Here is a 25,664-nt window from a genome sequence, read left to right as displayed (position 1 = left end):
CCTCATGCCCACTCATACTTCACACATGCAGGATCAAGACTAAGGTATTGCTGGCTTGTCTCCAGTCTAAATGAGCTAATTATCCACAGCCTGTCAAGACTCTCACAAGGAATGTAAGACTCACCCATCTGGTTCCCTGACATTTGCAGCTAGGCCTGGCTGTTACACATTTCTAGCACTCTATCGCTCTCCAAAAGTCCATTTCATTCAGATCTGGGACACTTCACTGCCTTGGTGTCAACTGGTGCCTGGTCACCTCTGGCACACAGGAGCCTGCACTACTGCAGCTGGGTCTGCGCCATTGTCACAGCCTCACGCACCCAGGGACCTTCACAAGCAAACACATTCCCAAATGTCATCGCTTGCTGAAAAATGGTCAGGTCTCAAGCACTGGGATAGGAGATCTTTGAGGTGTCTGAACTATAAAACCTACTATTTTTTTAAACATCCTGTGCCACAAACGGTGCTAAAAAACGCATTTCATTGATAGGATGCTACTCCAGCAGAATAGCAAAAGCAAGCTGCTTCCATATTTGTAGCATAAAGCTAAGAATATTTAAATTCTGGTTTAAACTGCGGGGTTTTTTTGTGTGCTTGTTATCCTCCTAGCCCTGTACGTCTTGTTTTGCCTTGATGTCCCTTCTTTCCTTATATAAGCGGATAGTCAGCTACTGCTCCCATGAATACCCCAGATGGCACTGCTTGCTCCTTTTGCTGGCTGGCTCCAGCCTCTGCCCACATTCCTTCTCAAGCCCGGGGAAGTTCAGTGCTCTTCTGGTCTCTTTGAAAAGGGGCCAGTTCTACAAGATTCTCCTGATAACCTCAATCAGGTCAATAGGCCGGTTTGTCTGATTAAGGGTAACACATAAGGATGCTCAGGGGTGTTGGGCCATCCAGAATCTTTGCAGCTTTAAAAGAGAAAAAGGGTGGTTTGGCCTTTGGTGGGGCTTGGAGGGTTTTTTTTTTCCCTTATGCCTTATAGCTGGCATTTTGTCAGAGCCTTCTGCTCGCTAGCATTCCCATGACACATGAACACGCTCAAAGAAAAATTTCCTGTGAGAAATCAGTGGACTTCATTAAATTTTCAAAGTTTAGAGCTGTGATCCTCTTTGCCCCTCTCCACGGGCAGCTGGCCCTGCCAGATTCTGATTGCTTATGTGAACATTTGATAAATCTCACTGTGGACTACATTTGCTCTTTCACCCAAGCAGTTATCACACACATTTCCCTAACACTTTAAAATTATGCCTGCCAAACATTTTCTGATGTAAAGTTAAAAGTCATCTATTACTGAAGTGATTTTTCAGCCCTCGTGGGCATGTTTTTCTTTCTTTTTTTTTTTTCTTGTGTAGTTCAGATAGTTTCAAGCTCTTTTAAACAGGCTGCCAAGGGTCAGTTTCAAAAATTATATATTTTTTTAATTTTCCGTGCCCTAAAAATATGTTGGTGCTATTCTTCTCTTTTATGCATCTCCTTTTAAAGCTGAAGTCAAGTGAACGTAATGTTGCCTTACTGCCGAGGCCACAGAGAACTTAAAATAAAACTGGAGGCTGCTTCTTCGTCTCCCGTGCAGGTCTCAGTCCTGCGCTTACATCAGGAAGGACACTTTTCCCGTTGACTTGTTAACCATAGCCAAATGGGCCCCATACCACTGCGCTGATGTGTGTGGTGGCATCGTGCCTCCTGTGCTCCTGAGATGTCCAAACCGGGGACGTGGCTTGAAGGTTCACAGTTCCCACCTGGCTGCCATGCTGGCTCACAGGGAAGGGAAGCAGGTTCTTGCTCAGAGCAGAGCTGGAATGGGACTGGATCAGGCACCCAGATTTGAAACACTCCCAGGTCCCTGGCTCTAAGCTGGACCTGTGTGGATTTGGGTGCAGCTTTGCAGTCCAGTGATTTGGTGTTGTTTCTGGCCAGCCTCTACATGCAAACCATTTGGTGGTATTCAGAGCCTTGCCTGACCCTTTCCTCATTTTCCCCCCTCTTCACCTCCTGTGTGGATCATACTCCTGCTTTCAGTGCGTGAACAGAAGGCAAGTTGTCACTTCTTTCCTCCCTGATCCTCTTGTTTCCCCCCCTTCTCAGTGCTCCTGGCATTTTTCTTTAAATGCCTCTTTTCTTCCTCTAGGTTCCAGCGCTGTGCATGGTTTTTGAAACTGATTAAAGCAGTTTGTCCTGCCATGGCAAGGATATGCTAAAACAAAGCATGTGTGTCTCTTGGTTTTAAACCAGGATTTTTCTTAACTCTTTTCATAGTTTCTTGTTTAGTGAACATGGTTAAACATGACCATGGTGTAAAAAAGAAAAGCAGCTCCTCCCATCCTGGAGAGCACCAGCCTGATAACACATCCAGCTTTTTTCCAAAACCCTGCTAGTGCCCTTGAACTTACTGAAGTGTGCTACAGCATCAAATGGTCTGACCAATCTGAATTTGCCATTTCCCTTCAAAGTGCCTTGGCAGGACTTCTATTTAAAATTGCATTGGCTGCTTGTTTGGGTCACAACCGCATTTCGTGCAGTATTCTGAAGTGTAGAGACTTGGGTCTGGGCCAGTTTTAAATAAAGAAGCTAATGCAAATACCCCCCTATCCTGGTAAAACACAAGAAACCCAAAATATCATATAAAGCTTTCTAGGGTGGAGATAGAAATCTAATAGCTAGATAAGACTTAAACTGCACTGCAATTAAAATATAATCCTTTAAATTTCTTGTATTTGGAGGGAGGAGACGCTTGGAAAGAGGTACGGAGAAGGAAACGAGTCAGAAGTGAAGACATTACAATCCTTAGCCTCAACATGGAACTACTTAAGCATACCATAATTGCATCACAGAAGGTATGCATACCCTGAAACCAAAAAGGAAGCAGGAAGGCAAGAAAAAACAAACACAGTATGATGAACCAAACAGGTAACCTTCGGGAAAAGGAAATCTAGCCCTGGCTAACCCGAAAGAAAGGAACGTAAACTGGCAAGGAAAAATGAAAGATGGGAAACAGGAGGACTGAGAGGAAATTTCAAGCACAAACAGACACATTTCTGCAAATAAATGAGAAATATAAGTATCTGAAAGAGAATTAGGGGATTTGCTAGATCAAAGGGGCAACTAAAAATGACAAGGGTATTGCAGAGACTACGTTATGTCCCCCCATTAGTCTTTACTGATTAGAAATACATGCACTCTCTACATATTTTATTTAATTACTAAAGATGGGAGCCTGTCAAACACTGAGGTATCAGAAGAGAAACTGCAGAATTGACATGCTAAAGTAAGAAACCTCCCAGAGCAGATGGCATCAATCAAGGCTGATAGCTGTTAACAAAATCATGCAGGTTTCCTTTAAAAATAGACTATTCAGCTATACCAAATCAATGGAACGTGGCATGTGTTTTACTTGAAAATCAAAATCATCTCAGCCACATAAAAAAGAAAGGTTGAAATTTAAGTTAGTGAGTTATAAAATCTGCACACGAGCTTAATGCTAAGCATGACTGATCCAGTAACAGAAAAGTATGCCTTTTTTAACTTCCTAAAAGAACCTTGAAGAATCTTAATGAAGGCATGGATTGTGCAGAACCACTTAATACAAATTTTAGAAGAAATTTCAGAAAGTCTTTGATAACTTTTCTCACAGGATGCTGTTAAGAAAATCTAGCAGTCATGACGTGAGATGCAAAATTCTGCCCTAGCGTCTGTTTTACAAAAGAAAGCAGGTATTGAAAGAAAGGTGAAAGTTTTACAAGGATGGCAGTAGAATACACACGGATAGACCCTAGCGGTGATCTTTAAGACTTTGATGAATTATCAAAACAATACGCTGGGACATCTGGAGGTAACAACATTGTCAAAAATTGTCTGGCCCCCTGGGTGAGATGAGACTCCGAAAAATGGGACTCTGAAAATTAGGGACCCAAATACAGTTATGCAAAGAGGGGGATGACATTCATTTTTTCACTTTGATAACACAGAAAATGACAAACGTGAGAAGAAATATTTTGAGTTCTCTGCATACACCATCAGGTTATGAAAAACCTCTGAAAGCCTTATTTTCCGTGTCAGGTGAGAGCGGAGCAGTGGTGGAAGGGGCACACTGCGGTGCCCGGTTGCTGAAGGCAGAGATGCGGAGGCTCCAAGCAGTAAGAGGGGGCTCCCGGAGCGCCGCCAGGCTCCTCACCCTGGGCTGGGGGGATGCCCAGGACCAGGGGGGTGCAAAGCCTGACCTGCAAGGAGAGAGCCTCTAAACTGATTGAGCAGGTCTGGTCACTCTGTTGTACAAAAGTTAGAGTAAGCACACAAGGGACCCAAAATGGACAAAAACAGAGAGTCATGGAATGTCACAACCTGGCTGTGCGAGAGCTGGTTTGTTTAGAGAGATGATTGAGAACGTGATAAAAGTAGATCATGTATGAAATACAGTCAAGAAAAGAAATTATATGTTTCATTTTACTCTTTCATAATATTAGGAAAAGGTTGTTGTGGCAGTGTTACTTTGTAACAAAGAAATTGGTGTTATTTCTGGAAGACTCAGCTTTTCTAAATTTCTGCCCAGAACTGGCTGCGGCATCACTCCTGCCTATTTCTGTGTGCTTTCCCCACCTTTGCAAACTGAAACAGCCAGGGCAATGTTCTCGCAAAGATCAGAAATACAATACAACATAAAGCCAGCAAGTCTAAAGCTGATAAGAAGAATTATTTTGATAGCAGATGGAAATTCCCTGGTGCAGGACATAAATGACAGCAAATACTGTTCAGCTCAGCAAGGGCTGGCACAGCAAGGTTCACCCGGGCTGGTCCTTGGGAGAGAGTCAGGAGACAAGGCTGCCCAAAGACTGGACTTAGTGCCCTACAACAAAGCTGGGATCCTTTTATAAGGAGAACTGTACTGGACCCTTCCTAATTTTTGTCTACAAAAATTACTAAATTTTGGAATCCAAAGGTTTGTTTCACTGTTTTTGTGTATTTTCCTTCCCTTACTCCTGCAATGGTTGTGTTCTGCTGCAAAATCACTAGCAAAAAATGTTCCGTCTGGTATGGGTTATTTGAAATTTTGTCAGTCCCGGGGTAGGCAAGAGAGAACTGGAGAGAAGCTTGAATAAGGATAAATTCTAGTTTATGGAAATGAGTAGGACATGATTAAAGCACAGAATAAGCTCCTTTCATCTCACAGAAAATACAATATTTTTGGGATGTCAGGGTTACGAGTTTCTTGAATGACTGGAGTTCAAAAATCTCCTATTTGTAATTGTGCGGCTAGTGTCATTTCAGGATCCAAGAATCACTAGAGGAAATTACAGAGAGGGAAATAATTCAGAGAAGAAACTAAAGTTTATTATGACACAAATCACAGTGGAAGATCTAAAGAGTACCAGTACTGAAGAGTGACAGCATAGGTAAAATGTAGGTGACTGCAAGGTGATATTGCCAACACTGAATTTTTTTGTTATTAAGCTAAAATAAAAGGAAGGTAACATTTTGTCCTTTTTAATCAGTGTCCTCAGTGGATGCTTCTGTTCTTGCTCTTACAGAGTATTTTGTAAGAAACTGCATTTGAAAGCCCAGTATTTGAACTTCTGTTTTTGTCTAACAGGACTGATAATCTTAGGTACGAAATCCCTAACCTGTGAGAGTGCTGAGATGCCAGGCCTTGCAGGGGGCTCCAGAAAATAGGAAGCATTCAGTACGCGATGAACTTCCCACAAACTCTTTTACAGAGACTCCTAGGGTAACACCTATCGCTATGTGTACATCAGAAGGGGAGGGGAGGAAAGAGAACAGCCGGATCACGTTTTTCTCTTCTGTTCTCAAGGGCAGAGCGTGTAATATCCGTAGGTGGGTGCACATCTTTAAATATATTCTGAGTATTAATGAATTCGGCATTCATGTCTGCCAGCCACAAAACAGCAAGCTGCGAGCTGCTCAGAGCATCCCTCACTGTGCCAGGGTTTCCACGGAGGTGGTCAGAACCTCACAGGATTAGACAGACTGGACAAAACCCACTATATTTAGCTGTGCATAGGGCCTTCCCCTCTTTCCTTGGTTATTTATTACATTTGCAAATAATTGTTCTGCTGAAAGCATTAATAAGTGCTATCAATAACTTCTTCAATCCTTAAATTGATCACAGAGCAGGGTGAAACTGATTGCTAGATAGAAAGTGCAACCATGTCCTGGTAGACTGGAGAAGAGGACAGCAGGAGTCACTGTCCCAAGGCAAAGAAATGAATACTGGGGTCTGTCCAGAAGTTGAAACTGAGCAGGTGGAGCGTTCTCTAGTCACACATGGAGGAGAAAAGGGTTGCTTGGTACGCCATGCACTCCTAAAAGGTCATGGGTAGGCAGTTAAACAGAGACACGTGCTTTTGTGCTCTATTCTGAGAGAAACAAGTTCCCAAAGACACGGGTTTATGTGGAGAGGCAGCCATGGAAATTGTGGACATGTTTCCACTGTGCTCAGGAGGATCTCTTTTTTGCTATGAGCAGATGACGCCAAAGGTTAATTTAAAACTATGATTATTTGAAAAGAATAACCACAAAGCAAGATGATTGTATTAATGATAATGGCCACCTCTTCCATTGCATTTTTTTTATCAGCAGATTTCAAAGTTTATAATAAAAGAGGTGTTTAACTTTGGATGCATTTGACAGAGAGGGATACTGCTCCACAGAAGATGGAGTTACTTATCCAAATTCAGCCAGGAGGCACTTGGCTGAGTCAGGAATAGAAACCAGAGTGCCAGCCCAATGGGGAAGGCTTCCTAAAACAACATGGAACCAAGGAGAAATGGGAACAAAGTCTCTGCGTTTCAGCAGTGAGAAGCACCAGCTGCCTTATCCACCATTTCTTTAGAATATGGGTACACACAGTTTTTTAAAGATGAGAATTTAATTAATTACTGAGCTGGCTTTGCAGTTCCTCTACAGGATGAAAACAAACACTTAAACAAGCCTCCCCTGCCAACCCCACCCAACACCTACTCAGTTAAAACAGATGGATGAGTGCCACAGACCAGATGTCAAAATGATACCAAATTTGACACTGCACAAGAAACTGTAGCACACTGCCGAAAAGAACTGCTCCCACAGTAAAATTATTTAAATGCCAGATTGCACTGATCCCTGTTAGGAGTGGCACGCACAGAACCCAGACAGCAAAGCCTGTAGTTGCTGCCACAGCCCACTGAAATCTTTCCGTCTCTTTTAACAGTCTTGTCTAAATTTTGTTGTCCTCCAAAGGTGGGAAGCTTTGCTGAAAAAGGCTATAGAAATACCTCGTAGGAGTCCAAGAGGGATGGGAAGACTGTCTTCTCTCTTTGAACAGCTTTGATTACACTTGCCTTGTAAATAGGGCCACTCAAGGTGCTCCTTGCCGCCCGTGGACACAGGCCTTGAAGGACAGGTGGTCCCTCTTCTGAGAGATCTGTCTGTTCCTGAAAGATGAAGAGATTCAGAGGTAGCATAGACAGGGACATATGCATATAAAGAAAGTACAAAGCCTTGACATTTACATAGGTGGAAGCTTCATTCAAATAGCTTCATTCAAAAAACTGTACAGATTGATTACTTTGAGTCTGAAGCAGGGTACATATTTCAGCAAATCTGAAGGCCTCACAAGTTGGATAGATGGCCCAGATTTCCAAGGAGATTGGCCACCCTCTGTGTCTGTAGCACGGGATGATGACCTGAGCCAGGCGAGCTCCCCTGGAGCTCTGGAACATCCGTAGTTGGTACAGCAGAGTTCAGATGAAAGAGCTGTCTTTGCAAACCTAGATTGACCTCACCCAGACTAGCGACCTTTGGAAACAGAAACTTGTACAGTAGTGGGATTGGTAAACTCTTCCTAGAGAATCGTGCGATAGTCTCAGCAGTCCAGACAGGAAAAGTACAGAGCAGTTGTCTGACAAGAAATTTTCTGTCAAAACTGAAGCTTTTGCTGGAATTTTTCAGTTTTGATGAAATCCTGATGGGAAAAAAAGTTTCTTAGTTAAACTGAGTGTACAAATGACCAAGGAATGCCAAAAGTCTGCTTATTTGAGCAACAACATGGGACAACCTGAACACCTCGAAGCTGTATGAGAGGTCCCCCCACATAACTGTGGTTTTGGTGTTTGGTTTTTTTTCGTACTAATGAGGAATTGAAACCTCAAAAATACCATTTCTCAAAGACATGCTTGTAACTGTCACGCTGTCCCCATGCTGGAAGAAACATTTTGCATACAGGAAAGGAAGTCCAGAGAGATCATGGCTACAACTGTCTACTAATTTTAAGTTTGAGCTGCTGAGTGTCTGTCTTTTTTCAGAATATTTATCATTTTTGTAGCATTCTGCCCCAGTTGTGTGCAATGAGTGCTTAGCTCTTTCACAAACAATATCTAAAGTGATTGGAGTCAGGCGCCCACAGCATAAAAAAAGAGGCTCTTGGTGCCCACTTTGGTTTGGTTTAAGTGACTAGTCCAGTGTCTTAACATAGGAACTTTGTGGCAGAGCCAGGGATAGAATCAAAGGATATATCTTCAGCTCCAGGCAAATCTGCAGACAAACTGTCAGACTACGGATGCCTATTCAATGAGTCCCATCCATCCTGGCCACTAAATGAGGCAAAGGCCCTGTAGAAAAAAGAGGATGTGATTAGATCGTTAAGTGCAAAAGAAAATGTGGTAGGAGGAGAAGAAGCATAGCCATGCTGGCTTTAATCTAACTAGCGGGGAAACGGTTTTATTGGAGATGTGGCTGTATGGAAGAGTCCAGTGTTGGGTGATTTGCATTAGTGTCACACCCTCAATTTGCTGAGCAAACTTACAGTATTCTCTTTGGTGCCCACAAGCTCTCAGCAACAGACTCCCAGCAACTCTCAGTCAGGATCCATCCTCAGATCAAAGCTTAATCGTGTTCCTGATGCGTTATCACATTCTCTTTATTTGCAGCATGCACATGGGATCACACAAAGCGGGCATGACCCGAAATATGGAGACACTACATGTAAAATATTGGCTGGTCTTTGGCAGCAAAGTCAAGAATTGTGTACATTTTTAATATTCTGTAATATTTTTGCTTTTTGCCATTGTCCAGTCTTAAAGAATATAATTTATTTCAAAACCCTTACAGTACATCTGTGTATTCCTGCATTTTAGATAAACCCTGATGTTAAGTCCATAAGGCACAGGAGTTAATCTGTGTTAATCATTAACTGACTCCAGAACAATGGCATGTCAATACAAATCCTTTGTGGATATTGGACCTCATTACTGTGTTCCCGTTGGAATGGTGACCTCCACATTTTGACTTGTATCATGTTAGTGCTGTCTAACACCGTGGAAATGGAGGTACCAGAGGTTTTCAAACATGGTTATTGAATTCTGTGGGCTTTAGTCGAGGTGGTTTTTTTACGTCACATGGTTTTGTAAGACAAAAGTTTGTAGTGTGTCGCTCTGGTTTCTAAGGTGGAGGGCAAGCTCCATGATGTATCCAAGACCAAAAAAAGTGATACCCATTTGTAGCTGCACAGCAGTTTGGTGGAGGTGTTTTCATCAGAAAGGTGGCTTGTGTAGGTCATCTTCACAACAATGCAACTGTGATAATGGTGATGAGACTGTATCAGTACAACTGCCAGTCAAAATTAAATTAAACTCTTCCATTAATCATAGAATCATAGAATCATAGGGTTGGAAGGGACCTCTGGAGATCATCTAGTCCAACCCCCCTGCCAGAGCAGGGTCACCTAGAGCAGGTTACACAGGAACATGTCCAGGCGGGTTTTGAATGTCTCCAGAGTTGGAGACTCCACCACCTCTCTGGGCAGCCTGTTCCAGTGCTCTGTCACCCTCAGGGTAAAGAAGTTCCTCCTCATGTTTAGGTGGAACTTCCTATGTTCAAGTTTGTGCCCATTGCCTCTTGTCCTGTCCCCGGGCACCACTGAAAAGAGCCTGTCCCCATCCTCCTGACACCCACCCTTTAAGTATTTATAAGCGTTGATAAGGTCACCCCTCAGCCATGATATAATAAAGCTGTCAAGGGTAGACAAGTCCTGAAATGGTACAAGAAGCCTAGTAACAGAGAATGGAAGGGACTTGGGAGGTCTTTTAGAGGTTTGTAGTTGGTTATTTTGTATTAGTTGATTAACAGATCATTATAATTTCTTGTAGTAACTATTTTCTTCATGAGAATTATTTGAGATGAAGTGTTGGACAGAATAAGGGAAAGTAAAGAAGAGCACTACGCAATGCATACCAATTCTCCAGGTCATGGTGATAAAAGTTGAAAGAGGGGCAGAAAAGAAGGAATGGTCTGAAAATAAACAGGAGAAAGAAAAAATAAGGGAAGAACGAGGCAGAAGAGAACAAATCAGGGAGTTACTTGACAGCTGAGGTAGGTGAGAAGTGCCAAATATGTGTCTCCAGACTGCCCTAGGTTCCCGGTGGAGCCCCGCAGTAAGGGTGCAAATCAAAGTTTCAAATGTTTTCTGTCAGTGCACTTTCCATCCTATAGTCTGTCCCCAGAGGCAGTTAGAGGCAGTTATCTACCCCCAGTCATTCAACAGCCCTTCAAGAGCAAGGGTAGGTGGCAAGGGGAAGGAGCATCTGAGGCTGTGGTTTCTGTGGCTGAGAAGACTAATTTCCCTTCATTTAAGTATTTATCTTTTTCACGGTTCTAAGGATGACTGCTCAAACGTTCTTAATCGTGTGTGTGCTTGCCTGATGGGAAACGTGCAAAAGCATTTGGGGACTGTGGCTTTGGTACATGGCAAATGGCAATTAAGAGAACAAAATCTGCCTCTAGCAAATTAACCTTGCACAGAATTCTAGAGGTTGGTTTTGTTTTTTTTTCATTGGTTTTGTTTTGAAGTGACTTTATTTGCTGAAATGCAGGAAATTGAGGTTATAATTTCAAAACATTTGTGGGCATGGAGTCCTTCTTCCCTGCCATGTGCACTTATTTTTCAGTCCTTCTTTCCCACTTCTATTTGCCTAGGCATTGGCCTGCATCCTTTTGTGTGTTGCCTCTGATGTCTGACTCATTATGGCAACAGAAGTGTTGATGCCAGGCCCAGAAGCAGTACTTAAAAACCTGCTATTCTCTCTCCTTCGAGCTCAAAGCTAACCCAGTTTGTGGCAAATGAAAGAAATGCAATCATTTGGCACCTTGTCCATGCATCAGTTTGGAAACATAGGACCTTTCTCCTCTGCTTTTCTGAGTCTTTTTCTATTTAACTAGGCTGTCATAAAGACCACTAACTCTAGGATGTGTAGTTTAATGCTTTGGAAGGAAATGACTGGTTTATTGCCTTCTTTCTTGGGTTGCCAAGCCTCTTCCTCCACCTCACCTCCTAGTATATTTCCCAGTGCCTCATATCCAGGAATCAAGACATTCTCAGATTTCAAAGGGAGAAACAATCATCCTTAGCCCTTATGTTTGGGATGGAGGGTGAACAGATAGGGCAGTGGGAGAAGAGGAAGGTAGAATAGGATTTGAAAACGAAAGAAATGCAATCTGAAAACTCAAAACCATAAGTTAAGTGATTACTCCCAAATACACTGTTTAAAAAATAAGCAAGGCTTTTTCTCTTTCTTCATGCTTCGTTTGGGAACAACTTGTGGTCCCGAATACTTGAGACTGGCAAGGGCTGGGCACTATGGTACCCGAACACTTGCAAGGACACGTGGCTGAAAGCATGGAGATTCCCCTACATATTGCAAGGGAGATCAGTACTGGCAGACCACTGCAGCACTTGGTGCCACCTTGAGTAGAGCATCACAGCTGGTTTCCATCATGTGAGGAGTTGGAACCTCTTGAGGAGGAAGGCAGAGTTATACAAAAAATGGAGCAACCTGGAGAAGGAGGGGGAAGATCATCCTGTCTTTCCCACAGATATTAGCACTGTCTGTTCAGCTGTTCGTATGCCTCCATAGGAACAACGGAGCAGCCAGGGATTCTCCCAGAGAAGTGTGGGGAGTCGTCCACCCTGAGATACATTCACAACTCAGAGAGGAAGGGCTTTGTCTCTTGTCCTGCTTTGAAGCTGACAGGCATGCAGATTTTTCCTGCCAGTTTTCAGGGGATTGAAAAGGAGAAGAGATAAAGCAGAAGAAGGAGATACTAGGAGAGATGTTCACAGTAGTTTTGCATATCAGCTCAGCGTATTTTCTGCCCCACCTTTCCCTTTCATCTTCCTGATCCCCACCAAGAGAAATCTAGGAAACAGTTCAGGCAGCTGGGCACGTAACTCTGCTTATTCCTGAAGGAAGAAGAGGTGGTGAAGGAGAGGATATGGGAGAAGGAACGAGGTGGTTTAGAGACAGTGGAGGACAGATGAGGAGAGGAAGCATTGTCTGAGCTGGGACTGATATGCAGCATTTCCGTTACCTGGGTGAGATGCATAAGGGAGATAGGAAAAACTAGGGAGTTTCTCATAGAAGAGTAAGAGAAAGAGCGCCAAGGCCTAGGACATTTTTCAGCCAATTTTATCAGCATGAGACTGGACTGCTGAGAGTGGCATCAAAGGAGAAATGGCAGGAGAAGGGGTCTAAGATAAATTTCTCCCCAGTTGCTTTTAATTAGAGCGAACAGTGAGAAACTAGTAGGTTTGTACCTCTATGGAGGCTGCAAGAAAGGCAAATGCAAGAAGCCTTGGTGTCCATTAAAACCAGACTTCTTGTTCACTTTCAGCCACTTTCGGGGTGAGTCAGATCCCACCTCTTTCTCAGCTGTGGGATGAAGGAAGTCTGGCTCTACATCACCCTTTTTCTGGCCCTGTCACATCTGTCCCTTCCCTTTTCTGTGTAAAATGTGCTCTGGCCCTGAACCCTGTCCATCACTGCCCTTCTGCTGGGACAGCAGAGTTCAAATTTAGTTGTGCTACTGAGAAGTGTTCACCTGTTCTGGGTTTAGAGCCCAAGTATCATAGATGGAGCAGGGCTATAGGATTGCTCCCACTGCGGCTCTTTCTATCCACTGGGACTGCTGATGGGAAGAAACTGCAGGCAGCCAGACCACATCTTCTTCTATTAAATGTTCCTCTCAGCAAAGTATAGGATGAATTGCACACAGTTTGACAACAGGATGGCTTTAGGGCTGTAAAGGTTCAGACAATTGCCAACAGACTTACAGGCACGCAGGGAGCGTTGGAGGAAAGCACAACCTGAGTGGGAATAAATTCGGACCCCATTTCGTTTTCTTTTGTAGTCTAGCTCCAGCCCCCCACCTTTTCCTGTCATTCACTGTTGTTCCAGCTTATTTTCCTCGGTTAACCCAGCCCAGGCGTGACATCCTGGTATCAGATCTTCTCTGATACAGCTGTGGCAGTGGTTCAAAAGGAACAAGACAGGATGCTAATGGAGGAAATAGCCATATGTTTGGTCTGGACTTCTGGGGTTTTGGGGTTTTTTTTTGTTTCTTTATTCAAGAGAAATGTCCATGGTGAAATAGTACTTCTATCTGTTCTGCCTTTGCAAGTCATCACGTGTCAGACTGGTTGGCATGAGTCCAAGATGAGCCCCCCCTGTTATTGCTGGTTTTGCAAATGTGGTGGGAGATTTTCTAGAGTTCCTGCTCTCTCCTAGAAAATCTTCATGACTCTGAGCTCTGTATTAACAGGGGAACATTCAGGTCTCATGTGTACCATTAGGGCACAGCTGCAGTCTTGATATCCTTGCTGTTTACTGAGAATGTCCTTTAAAAATACAATATATAATCAAAATATAAGTTGAATGACAGCAGAGCAAGATGACTTCCTATTTCTTCCTTGAGGAAACTAAGCCAAATATGTGATGCAGATTATTCTACTGGAAAGTCTTTAGTTCTTGTGCCCAGATTACTAACATTTTCCCCCAAGGTGTATACGTTTTGCAGTGAGCACAAACAGCGTGGCATGGATCACCACAAGCTCTCAGATGACTGCAAGCAGCTGAGACTCAGTTCTATTTTCCCCAGTCTATTTGCTAAGCCGTACTCTGTTGGCAGATTCAACAGAGTCAACCCAGACCACAAGGATACTATTCATGGTAGGATGCAGAAGAACAGGTGTAACCAGTGGTCTTAGGTTCAGGTTTTTATCTTTTCTTACTTTTGGGGTGCTTCTTGAAGGACTTTGCTTTGTAGTATTAAGTTATAGGTGCTTTGTAGTAATAGACAATTTCCACATGACAAATGTGTCCTCTTCATTATCCAGCCAAGTGTCTTCAAACTGGCTATGGCAATACAATACAATTACTGACCATTTCTTCGTACTCTTCTGTTGACTCAGTGACATTTTAGATACACTTGAGGGAAAAGATCCTCTTTTAGCACTGTGTAAAACTTCTTGTGTCATCCAAGCCAGAAGTTTTGTTACCTGATTTTGTTTGTTTCCTTATTTACAGTAGTCTATTTTCAGCTTCGGTGGTTTTTTGTTTTGGTTTGGTGTTTTATTCCAGTTTAAAACATATCCAAATTTGTAGAACATTCACAACAACTTTTTGGTTGTTTCATGTCCTTTCTGCAAAGCAGAAGAAATTGAGAGGAATGGTTCCCTCTCTGAGGTTAAAATGAAGGGTAAACCTTTCATACAGGCAAGTGCTAGCTTGCCTACTGCCTAGCAAAATAAGTGTTTATGCACAGGACTTTGAGAAACTACTCTAGGGCCAGTATTTACCACCTTTCATTTAAAAATGTATTATTACTGACGTACTATGTGGAGGACACATGCCTAATACAAATATCACAGTGCTTATGTTCAAATTATGATGAAAGATATTGTTGGACTTTTCTGAAGCTTTCAGAGGGTGAAAACTCTTCCTACTTTTTTTATTTCAAAATTCTCCTACTGACCAGTAGATAAAAAGGTAAAAATACTATAAGCTTGCAGCTATTACTCCACTAATATATCAAAAAATACTGAAAAAATACTGGGTTTAGGTATATTGGTTGTTTTAACAGCAGTCACCCTGCTCTAGACAAAGCCTAAGAGATGAGACAGCCCTTTAGAGAACATGTGCAAAACCAGAACTCAGCTGCCTGTCCCTCAGGTGGGCTTCTGAGCAGGACAGAGAAGGGGGGTAGTGGTATTTGTCCATGGCATCAGGGAGAACCTTCCTGAAAGCTCAGAGTCTGTGGCCAGAAAGCATGAAGAAATGAAGACCTGACAGACTTCCCCAATGTGGATGTGGTTGTGTAGCTTCTGCTTGTTACCGGTACTACTGCTGAGAGCAGAAACTCTCACCATGACTTCCCGAAATGGTACCAGGCTTCTTGGACCTCACAGAGCTTAAGAGCTGGGCAGAGTGGTACTCCTGCAAGGGGCAAACTTGTTTTTCTGTTGGGGGCCAAAAAGACTCTGGGCTTGCCCCCCCCGTACAGCAATATTTCAGCAACCCCAGTAGGTGAGAATAATTATAAAACTCCTAGGTGGACAGGTTAGCCCATGAGCAACCCACTGTGCGTTTGTGCCATGGTATGACATCAGAATTGTCTTCCCATAAGATTTTGGATGTGGTCAAAGCCAGGAAGTGCAGCAGGTATGTTCAAGCAGATTTCCTTTCCATGGGTGCTAATTAGCGCTGCTGACCTCAGTGGGACATCAGGATTTTTCTAGTTTATTCAGCAGCTTGTGGGGTTCTCTCTACCTGGCCCTAATTAGCCCAGGAACTTGTGGCCGAAACTGGAATTCAGAGGGCAAAATCCTGTCCCTCTCTATTTGGGATCTGACGAGCTCATTTGAAGTGATGGGTTAACAAATTGAAGCTAGAATTTCCTTTCAAACACAGTGCCCATCCCAAAAACATTACAAATTAATCCAGATACTTGGGAATTGGATGATCTGTAAGGTCCCTTCCAACCTGAACCGTTCTATGATTCTGTGATTCTATGGTCCCTTTAACTCCCCAAACAAAGCTCCTGTAATTCTGCCTCTCCACTTTATGTCTGACTGAGATTCCTAAGAACTTAACACTGGTACTTCTGATGGAATAAAACTAGTTCTTAAAGAATACTACTAAAGATTTTAGTGTAAGCGAAGCCCAATATATCTTGCCGAACAAAAGAAAAGCTTTACAATTTGGGAACTCCAGTGAAAATAGAAGAACTAAGCTGATTAAATGCTGTGTCTAGAGTTGGGCAGAACAATCCAACTGAAACTGCTGAAAATGCAGTGAAATAGTGGGAGCTTTTCGTAGAAGTACCCTGAAAGTCACACCTAGCTAGTTTTAGAGGCAAAAAAAATTGTAGTACAGAATATGATATGTTTTCCTTCACTCTTCTAGAAGTGTGCCAGAAAGACCAAAGGTCAGGTTTTCAGAAGAACGCTCTGTTCGCTAACTCTAATTTAATTATCTACATAAGCAGCCATGTTTGCTAATGGCTAAGCACCAAGCAGCTCCCATGGAAACCATATCAGGTGCAAGCCTGTCTAGAAGTACAGCTGGTTTAAATACCTTTACGACAGCTTTTGAATGCAGAGACCTTCTAATAATCAGAACAAAGTTATTGGTTCTGAGCACTCGAAGAAATCTGATATGAATTTCTTGAAGTAGTTCCTTGTGATTCTTTCACTCTTCTAAACATATTGCTAAAGAGGTGGCAAAAAATAGCTTGCATGGGATTTGGATGGTGGGTTTTTGATAGAGAAATCTTGAGAGGAAAAGAAGTAATTTAGAGACTTGTCCAGAAAACCAAATCGAGTTACCAGCTCAGTTTGCATAGGCAAGTTTATCTGGGAAATCCCAGGCGTGCCAGCCACCAGTCTTTGGAATATGAAGTCCATCTTAAAAATCACAGGGATTTCTTCTTCCTAAAATTACAGAAGTGTGGTTCTCAACCTGATTTCCAAGTTTTACAGAGCAGTCGTTCAAGGTTTCAAACTTGTCTTCCAAATGCTGATTTTCAACCCCTCCATTCCAGCATATGGAGGAGGCAACTCCAAAACCACTAAGTATCATGAGGCTGTGAGATTTGGCAGCCCTGTTACCAAGATATTACTCTCAAGGCCAAATCCGTAGGAATGACCTTGAAATAAAGGCCCTATTATCTCTCACCAGCTCTTCAAAGTATCCATCTCCCAAGAAACTTTGCAATTGGAATAGGATACCGGGCTGTTTGGAAAGAGATTAAATTGTTCACAGCTGCCTGGGAATTAAGAAACTTCCTCCTCTTTACGGTGGAATGCAGCATATTTCTGAGCCAGGTGGAGGATACCATGTGAGGTTCTTGTAGGACCTGGAGTTGGCACAAAGAACAACATTTTCAAGTCTGCACATATATCTGAGTTACCAGGGCTCCATAATAATTTTCTGGCAGATTAGTCCTGCCCTACAGCAGGTTTCTATGATCACTAAAGCCAGAATGAAAGCAATGGGTCTGGATTTCACACTTTATATCCTTCCACACTGAAGCTTTGATTTTAAAAAGTGCTTTTTTTTCCCTTTGACACCAATCAGCAAGAACAAGTTTGACAATACACAGGTAAACAGCAGAGTAAACTGCAGGCGCAAGTCTGTACCAAGCCAAGTGATACACTCATAACTTGGAGGAAATTATTCAGAATAACTTGATAAACCTTTGCCAAGATTGCTAATGGAGAGATCGTGCACTGCAAATTGCAAATGTGACCTTGTTTGGTCCAAGGCAAAGGAAGAGCTTACAATTTTTTTCTTGCTTATTTGAACAATGCTCATTGATCCTAAAACCCAAGGTCTTTACTAACAAGTAACTACCTGTCTGTAATTAAATAATTCAGTCCATGAATGTGCAAAGTGTTGGCTCTAAGGATTTTTTACAATTATTTTTATTTATTTGATGATGCCTTTAGTTCTGTCAAAAGAAACTGAATTTCAGCCTTGATCTTCAAATAAGGAAACTTTGTATCAGGCACAGCTTAATCTTCCATGGACAGAAAAAGGCAAAGATACTCAAAGCAAGGTGGAACTCAGGGACGGACAAAAAATGTTGTGCTTTAAGCATTCTCAACAGTTGCAGAAATATTTATTTTTTTTAAAATGACAAATTCTAAGAAAATACTGAGGCTCATCAGCTGTTAGAAGGTATTTTTCATCTATTTTAGTATTAGCTGATAACTGAAAATCCAAGAGAGGTACATCCAACGCGTCCAGTCTTTTTCACTAAACTTTGTAAGCTTGCTTTATCGTATCTCTGAATCAATTCAGTTGGTTTGTTTTTTTTTTACTTTTCCAGGCTTTATGCTCAATAACTTAAAATGCAGCACTCTATTGCAGTTTGCACCTTCAGGTCTCTCTTACTTCATGGCCTCTGGCTTTAAAACTCAAATGAAAGTCCTGACAATATCCTCAAGGTTTTCCCCCAGTTTTTTTTCTGAAATTACATACGCTAGCAACATTTAGTTTCTAAAAGTGCTTTTGCGTAAAGGATCAGTCAAATCAAAATAAGCACACAAATATTCTTTATCTATTAATATTCTGCCACATGTTCTGCAGCTTCTTTCTTGATATGAATCAAATCATGCTGTCATAAATGACGTGACGGGCTGGCAGTAAAAGTGCTATACTTTTTTATCCCTGTACTCTTCTTCCATATGGCCTATGAATTTATTCCCTTCTACTCGAATGCCGGTTTACAGGTTAGTGTAATCTGTGCTTTAAACCTTATTTAGACAGTTTCTGCGTGTTCAGGTCTCACAGGGTAACTAGAAATGCTCTAGCATCTCACACCTTGAGAAGGGAATGTGGCATTCCATTGTTAGGGCCAGAAAACATCATGACCGGATAATGGTTTAAAAGAAAATAGGAGTACAGGTCATATTTGTAAACAACATATAAAAAAAAGTACAAATGGGGGAGAATGAAGGGGTGGCATACAAAAATCAGAGCGTTGTGTTTAGTTGTAAGGTACTGTTTCAGCAACAGAAAGGTGGGTCTGGGTGGCAGCCTGAGTGGGGCTCTGCCACTATTTAACAGTATGGTTACAGCCTCTGTGGGCTTCGTTTGAACTCACGCAGTTTTAAAGTTGCTTAAACTGGGTGTATGTCAACCCAGCTGAGATAACTCAATTGAGAAAAGAAAATCCAAGTAGACAGGCCATTGGTGCTGGGGTTTTTGCTACATAAATACCTGAAAAGGAATTTCCAAATTCACTATGACACAGACATAATACTGGTGGAAAAGGGGAATAATCAGTTTATTTCAGTCACTAAGTCAAAACAAAAGTATATTGACAGTGAATTCATGGTATAAAGTGGCATTAAAGCCACTAGCCGATGGTCAGAAGAAGATTCCCTTTTCCAGGCTGCGCTGAAGGACAGCTGTTGCCCTGTCCCTTGAGGACCCCCAACTCTGAGAAAAGCCTGCTGTGAATAAGTTTTGTGTGGTGTAAAACTCTACCTCTGGCCCTGCGTGGGCATCAGCGCTCAGCACGGCTCCTGGCAACACAGAAACTTCGGGTCATGCAATGGGGATGGAAAACATAAACAAGATAGGGTTATCCTCCCCCTCTACTTTGCCCTGGTGAGGCCGCACCTTGAGTACTGTGTCCAGTTCTGGGCCCCCCAGTTCAAGAAGGACAGGGAACTGCTGGAGAGGGTGCAGCAAAGGGCTACCAAGATGATTAGGGGACTCAAACACTTCTCTCATAAAGAAAGGCTGAGGGATTTGGGTCTCTTCAGTCTGGAAGAAAGACAACTGAGGGGGGACCTTATCAATGCTTATAAATATTTGAAGGGTGGGTGTCAGGAGGATGGGGCCAGGCTCTTTTCAGTGGTGCCTGGTGACAGGACAAGAGGTAATGGGCACAAACTTGAGCATGGGAAGTTCCATCTAAACATGAGGAGCAGCTTCTTTACTTGGAGGGTGGCAGAGCACTGGAACAGGCCACCCAGAGAGGTGGTGGAGTCTCCTTCTCTGGAGACGTTCAAAACCCGCCTGGACGCGTTCCTGTGCAACCTGCTGTAGGTGGCCCTGCTCTGTCAGGGGAGTTGGACTAGATGATCTCCAGAGGTCCCTTCCAACCTCTACCATTCTGTGAGTCTGTGATACAGTACAGAAACAAGGTGGAAAGGGCATTTCTTCAGAGCTTCATTACGTTACATTTTTGTTTGTTAAATTGTAAGGACTTAGTTTCTCTCTTTTTTCTTAAAGAAGTATTTAAGGAGCCTTCTCAGACAGACCCTGTTGTCATATAACCGGTCATCCCTCCCTGCATTTCTAGACTTCGTCCAGACCAGTGTGACTTCCAGCCTGAACTTTTAATTCAAAATAAATTTTTATTGGAAGATTATGAATGGAAAGTAGGATTTGAAGAACTCCATATTCAATACAGCATTAATTTGTGCTCTGTTACATAGTGCCAAAAAGCACTGCATAAAGTGAAAACTTACACTTACACAGACCTGCAACACCTATAAACAAGGCTTTGTGGTTTCACAGCGATCTCTCTTTGGAGGTTCCTTTCTTGAGTTACTGGCTTGGTCCTTCCAAATTTCTCTAAGTCCCACATAGAATTTATGGACCTAGTTGAGAAGGACTAAAAACCAACTTAAATTATCAGCCTGGATGGAAAGAGCTCCTTCTGTCCATGGAGAATAAACGTTACGGCACTAACATGCCAGGGTGCTCAGTGCGAGTAGTTCACAGAAATTAGCGGACAACTGCTAAAGCAACTGTACTGGCTACTGCTGTGCCTTACAGACCAGCCAATTTGTTTCAAGTGCCCTCATCACTACAGAAGCAAAGACAAGCATAAACCAAAACAGAGCTAAATAAAGCATTAATATATCTCCTGGCCACTTACCTCCAGCACATTTTAAAAGATCCTTAAAACCTTTATGCAGTGCGATGCAGTTTATTACCTGATTCTCTCCAAGCTGTCTAACAACAAAGCTCTTCTGTATTTTTGGAAGCAAAAAGGCTCCAGCTGCTTAACACTGAAAATAATGATGATTCACGAAGTCTTGACTTTTGATTTGCCAAGCGCTAAACGCGTGCTTTCTTACAAAGATGATGACTCAGGTGTTCTCCAGTTTGTTTTGAAAAAGGAGCAATCAGGAAACCAATCATGTCCTCAGCAACAAAAATATTGCTTTTGTAAAAGAAAAAAAAAAAAAAAGAAGTCGTCAAGTGAATAACGGCAAATACCTGCAGGGGAAAAAAAATACGAGCGTACTTTGGAAATATGCTTTCGACTGGCATTGTGGAGCTTCATGAGGGGGGTGGTTTGATGCTGCCTTCACGTTTCACAATGTGTCGATAGTAGCTGGTGCTTTGATATGTGCAACTACCACTAACATTTCATAATATGACAATCTAAGAGGTGAAATAGCTTTTGTATTTTAAAACTCGTTAAGAACAGCTGCAACTTAGTGCTGATGGATACATCATTACTTTCCTAAATCAATATCTCCTTTGTTGAGTTATATAAAGCCGTTTCATTGCCACGCAGACAGGAGACGCTAATCTAAAAAAGTAAAATTTAAAACAAAAGAGATTTAAAATCTATTATAGCACATTATATGTCAGCATCAGCTGTTCCTAGTATCAAGAAGTAATGAAACATCTAGAAATATCATATACGCAAGTAAAAGAGTAAAATAAAAATGGAATTAGCATTTTGAAGTGACAGTTCTGAGATGCTAAAAAAGCTTATCTCAGAACCACATGTTTCTGGGTGGGAGAAGGATTTCTAGGACATGCTTTTTCCCTAAGTGAATTTTCCAAGAGTCCCAAGTGTTATTTGCCTTCTAGTTCTGTAGTGTCAATATGGATTTCTCATACTGATTTCCGCATAGCCTGCCTCTACAGCAAAAATATCTTGTGTTTAGAAAACATATTAACACATTTTAAGAACATGTTTATTGCATTTAAACTAACAGTAGAAGTGTACATGGAGAAAAAGCTATTTTCTTAAAAAGATACTGTGTGGTCAGCCTTAGGGTTAATTAACAAGCTTGTTTTAAGCATATTTGTTAAAACCTTTTCTAGATGCCCAGACTGGATCCTGGGGAGCAATCGAGCCCAATGGATTTTCTTTGCTTCTTGGCTTTTGGGGGATATTCCAGTTTAGTTCCTAGTGAAGCTTCCTGATGAAACACCTACCAGGAAGGTTTAGGTGGCTGCAAGTGAAACAGCCGCTTACGGAGGCTATAGGAGAAGTAGCCTGTGTTAGTCTGAAGGAGAATAAGGCTGTGGAGAGCTTTAGCACAATAGTCGGATTGTCAAAGAGTGTGGCTCCAGCAAGCTCTGTCCTTGCCAGGAGTGAAACCAGGAGCCAGGGGAAAGAGTAACTTAAAAGAGAAGTGAGGAAAGGCCTGAAACTATTTGGTAACGTGGTTACAGGCATTGCCTTTGTTGTAAACCAACTGACTCATGGAGAAGTTTCTTTGGTTTTGGTTTTTAACCTGGCATGATAATTCTGTGGGATATGAACTGATCTCCAAGTATACAAAAGGAAGAGTAATCTAGTCCAGGGTTGCAACCTTAGTGGGGCAGGTGCATTATTAGCGTTCTGTGGGTATTACATCTTCTTTACCGACAGCGGTAATAAAAGGTTTTCTCCAAGTGTGGACAGGACCTATATTAGAATCAGTCTCAAACCTTGAGTCCTAGGGGAGAACGTTGTCTATGCCTGTGCAGAGCTCTCAGCAGGATAAAACTATGATTAGTGACGTGGAGGGTGGAGTAGATGTAAGTTTAATGTTATTATGCCAACTTCCATCAGACAACCTTGTGCAACTTGGACAGTTATGGAATGTAGTTCGATTACCTTGTCTAACTTGAGAGCTCAAACAATAGGATTTAAACTTCTGGAATACAACTGACTAGGCTAAATCTTATCTTCAGGAATGTAGACAGATAGGTAAGTTAACATATATATGTGATTAACTTACATATGTATGCACACACATATATACATATAGGTTAGACAGGTATATACCTTATGCACACGTGTCTTCCCAATTATGGGTGCCTGCAGCACCCTAAACACCTCACTTGCTACTCTCTGAATTCCTCCTGGTTGCTGAGGTGCTTCCAATTGATGTGTGTAATATGGATGCTCCATATATATTTTTCCCCTCCAACCTCACTGCAAGTTCTTCATGTCCTTTATACTTACTATTAGTATACTGGGCTCCATATTCATCTCCAAGTCTGTCAACATAGTTCACCTCCTGTAATCAGAAAATGGTGATTAAATGAACATCCAAGTACAGAAGCTGTCAACCTGGTGTTCGTCTTTTTTAAAGTTAAAAAACCCAAATGTTCAATTACCTTTTTCACTCGTGGGGCTCTGAAAAGCTCTTCTAAAAAAAAAAAAGGAAAGTGTCTTCATTTTTTCTGTGATCTTAAGACATAATCAAGTTCAAAGATCAATGTCAACCATGTCAATTTTAGCATTTATGGGAACAATAAAGGAAAAAAAAAAGATCCCTATAAAAAAGATATATGCCACAATCCCTGCAGTTCTCTGTCTTCTAGGGTGGGTTATCAATGCTCCTGAAAGAAGCTTGTCTAAGGCATTTAGGTTTTAACCACAACATGATTTCAGCATCTGGTCCATCATTGGAAGGTCTTTGAGACTTTGCTTCAGATAGCATATGTCAGGGTTGCAGATAGCATATGTTGGGGGGGGGGGAAGTTATTTATATCCTCTTCATGTGCATAGGAAAAATTCTCTAGAATATATATGCCGTCAACCTAAGAGGGAACATAATCTGCTCTCAAACTAGAGAGCTAGTACAACTTCTTTAGTGCATGCAACAACTTTGACCTCCGTGTAATTACTCCAGGCTTACATGAATATAACAGTGCTGGGTTTCTTTTCAATTATTTTCTGGGAGTGGCACGCTCTCTTCCCGGAGCCCTTATTTGTTTCGAGTTGGCCTAATTTGCTCAACAATTTGCGCATCCCTTCTTTGGGATCCCACGTTTTGCCCGGGCGGCGAGGGCTGGGGCTGCCCCGAACCGTGGCCGTGGTCCGTGGCCGCCGGTCTCCGCCCCGGGGGCGGAAAGGGGGGGCGGCCGCGGGGCTCGGCACTGCCCGGCACCGAGCCCCCCCTCAGATAACCACCACGGCTGGGGCCCGGCGCTGAGCAATTGCCTACGGATGAGTAAGCTGCAAACGTGGTAACTCAGGCCAGCAGCTCTGCAATTAAGGCTATAATTTCAGGTGTAGCCAGTGGTCGTAATGAATATTTATTTCAACCTACCGAATAAAAGAAATCGCCTGGTCAGGCGGTATGGGGAGGTTTTTGGGGTAGTTTGGTTTATGTAGTGTCGGTGCTCCCGGTGTGGGGGGACTGGTTACCTCGCCCCCTCTTGTCCCGTCCCGCGTGGGACAGGCCCCCTCCCCTGAGGCTTGTGCCCTCCTGCCCGAGCCCAGCCCGGTAAAGGACCCTTCCCGGGGAAGGAAGGGTAAGGAGTGTGCGGCTGCGGCGCCGCTGGGTACGGCTTCCCCGGGGAAGAGCCGGACGGCGGGCAGGAGCTCCCCGGCGAGGCGGCGCGGGAGGGGGGGGGACGAGGAGCCGCGCAGGGAAGGGCTGAGATTCCGCTTCCCGCCCGCCCTGGGCTGCTCGGGGGCTCCCCTCAGCGAAAGCCCCCGCAGAGCGGGGTCCGGCGGCTCCGTACCCTCCCCTGCGTGGGCTGCAGGAGTCCCCTCTGTTTTTGCCCCGTCGCCGAAGGGGACAGCTGAGGAAGGAGCCGGGCTCCCTGTGTGGCACCGGGAGTGGGGGGGCGGGGGAGGGGGGCTGATGGCCATCCGGCTGCCCTAAAGTCTGCAGCCCCAGCAAGCTAGAGGGCGGCCCGGGGCGACCGTCAGCCCCCGAGTCTTTATTTCTCCCTCTCCGCAACCAGCCTCGCCGCGGGCTCCCGCAAGTCGAGCGAGCGCCGCGGCTACCGACTGGCTGTTCCCGGGCGGACTCCGAGCCGCACGGATGCAAAGCCCCGAGCGTCCGCCTCCTCCCGAGCTCCTCGACCGAAATCCAGGCGCCCGGCTCAAGGTGCGAGGCCGGCGGCGGGCGATGCCGCGGCGGTCCCGCAGGCGGGGACCGCATCCGCCCGGCCACCAGCATCCCGTCGAGGGCAGAGCCGTGTTTGCTGGATGAGTTTTTTTGGGGGTGGTTTTTGTTTTCCGTTTGGGGTTGGTGGGTTTTGTGTGGGTGGCTTTTTTGGGGTGTTGTGTTTTGTTTTTTTTTTTTCCGCTATGTTTGTTTTTTAAGTTACTGTGAAATGAGGAGGTGCGAGGCGTCCCGACCTCCGTCCCAGCTGCTTGGTGGCGGTCCGTCCCTACAGAAAGAGCCGCTTTCCACGCATAGAGTGCTCTTTTTTTTTTTTTTTTTTTTTTCGGGGATGGGGAGGCGGGACGGGCGCCGGGGGTGGGGGGGAACCGCCGGGCCGGGGCGGACGCCCCGGCCCGGCGGTTCCCCCCCATCCCCGGCGCCCATCTCCGTTGCTCGACGGGACGGACCCGAGGTGAGCGGCGGGCGCGGTAAGTACCGCTCCCTTCCCCGCGGTACCCCTTTAGCCTCCTCCCCATCCATCCCAAACCCCTCCCGCCCCTTCCCCGTCGCCGCCACTGGGAGCGCGGGCCCTTTAAGAGCCCGGCTTTGCCTCCCGGTAGCTGAAGGTCATTAAAACACAAAAGCGCTCCAGCGCTGCGGTCCAATATAGCGCATGCGCCCTGCCCGAGGACTGGCAGGGAGACGGCAATATGGCGAGAATGCCTGGCAGCGGCGGCGGAGA

General features: G+C 43.8%; 1 protein-coding gene across 5 annotated transcripts in view; it reads left to right on the top strand.

The window, feature by feature from the left end:
* Nucleotides 1-25,664, top strand: part of KCTD1 (potassium channel tetramerization domain containing 1) — a 106,839-nt gene that overhangs the window by 8,859 nt on the left and 72,316 nt on the right. Inside the window, exons 1-2 of one of the 5 annotated variants that reach the window (XM_074576880.1) lie at nucleotides 24,227-24,338; nucleotides 24,777-24,922. The exons of 2 other annotated variants lie outside the window; for them this stretch is intronic. In XM_074576880.1, the coding sequence (XP_074432981.1) occupies nucleotides 24,857-24,922 (66 nt within the window). In that variant the 5' untranslated portion in view covers nucleotides 24,227-24,338; nucleotides 24,777-24,856. Of the gene's footprint in view, nucleotides 1-24,226; nucleotides 24,339-24,776; nucleotides 24,923-25,323; nucleotides 25,411-25,664 lie in introns of those variants that run through there. 2 more of the 5 variants (XM_074576882.1, XM_074576885.1) reach the window with 2 other exon arrangements.

The sequence above is a fragment of the Larus michahellis genome, chromosome 2 (genome assembly GCF_964199755.1).
Source record: "Larus michahellis chromosome 2, bLarMic1.1, whole genome shotgun sequence".
NCBI lineage: Eukaryota > Metazoa > Chordata > Aves > Charadriiformes > Laridae > Larus > Larus michahellis.
The sequence above is the reverse complement of the archived record's forward strand: the minus strand, read 5'-3'. Positions and strand labels throughout refer to the sequence as shown.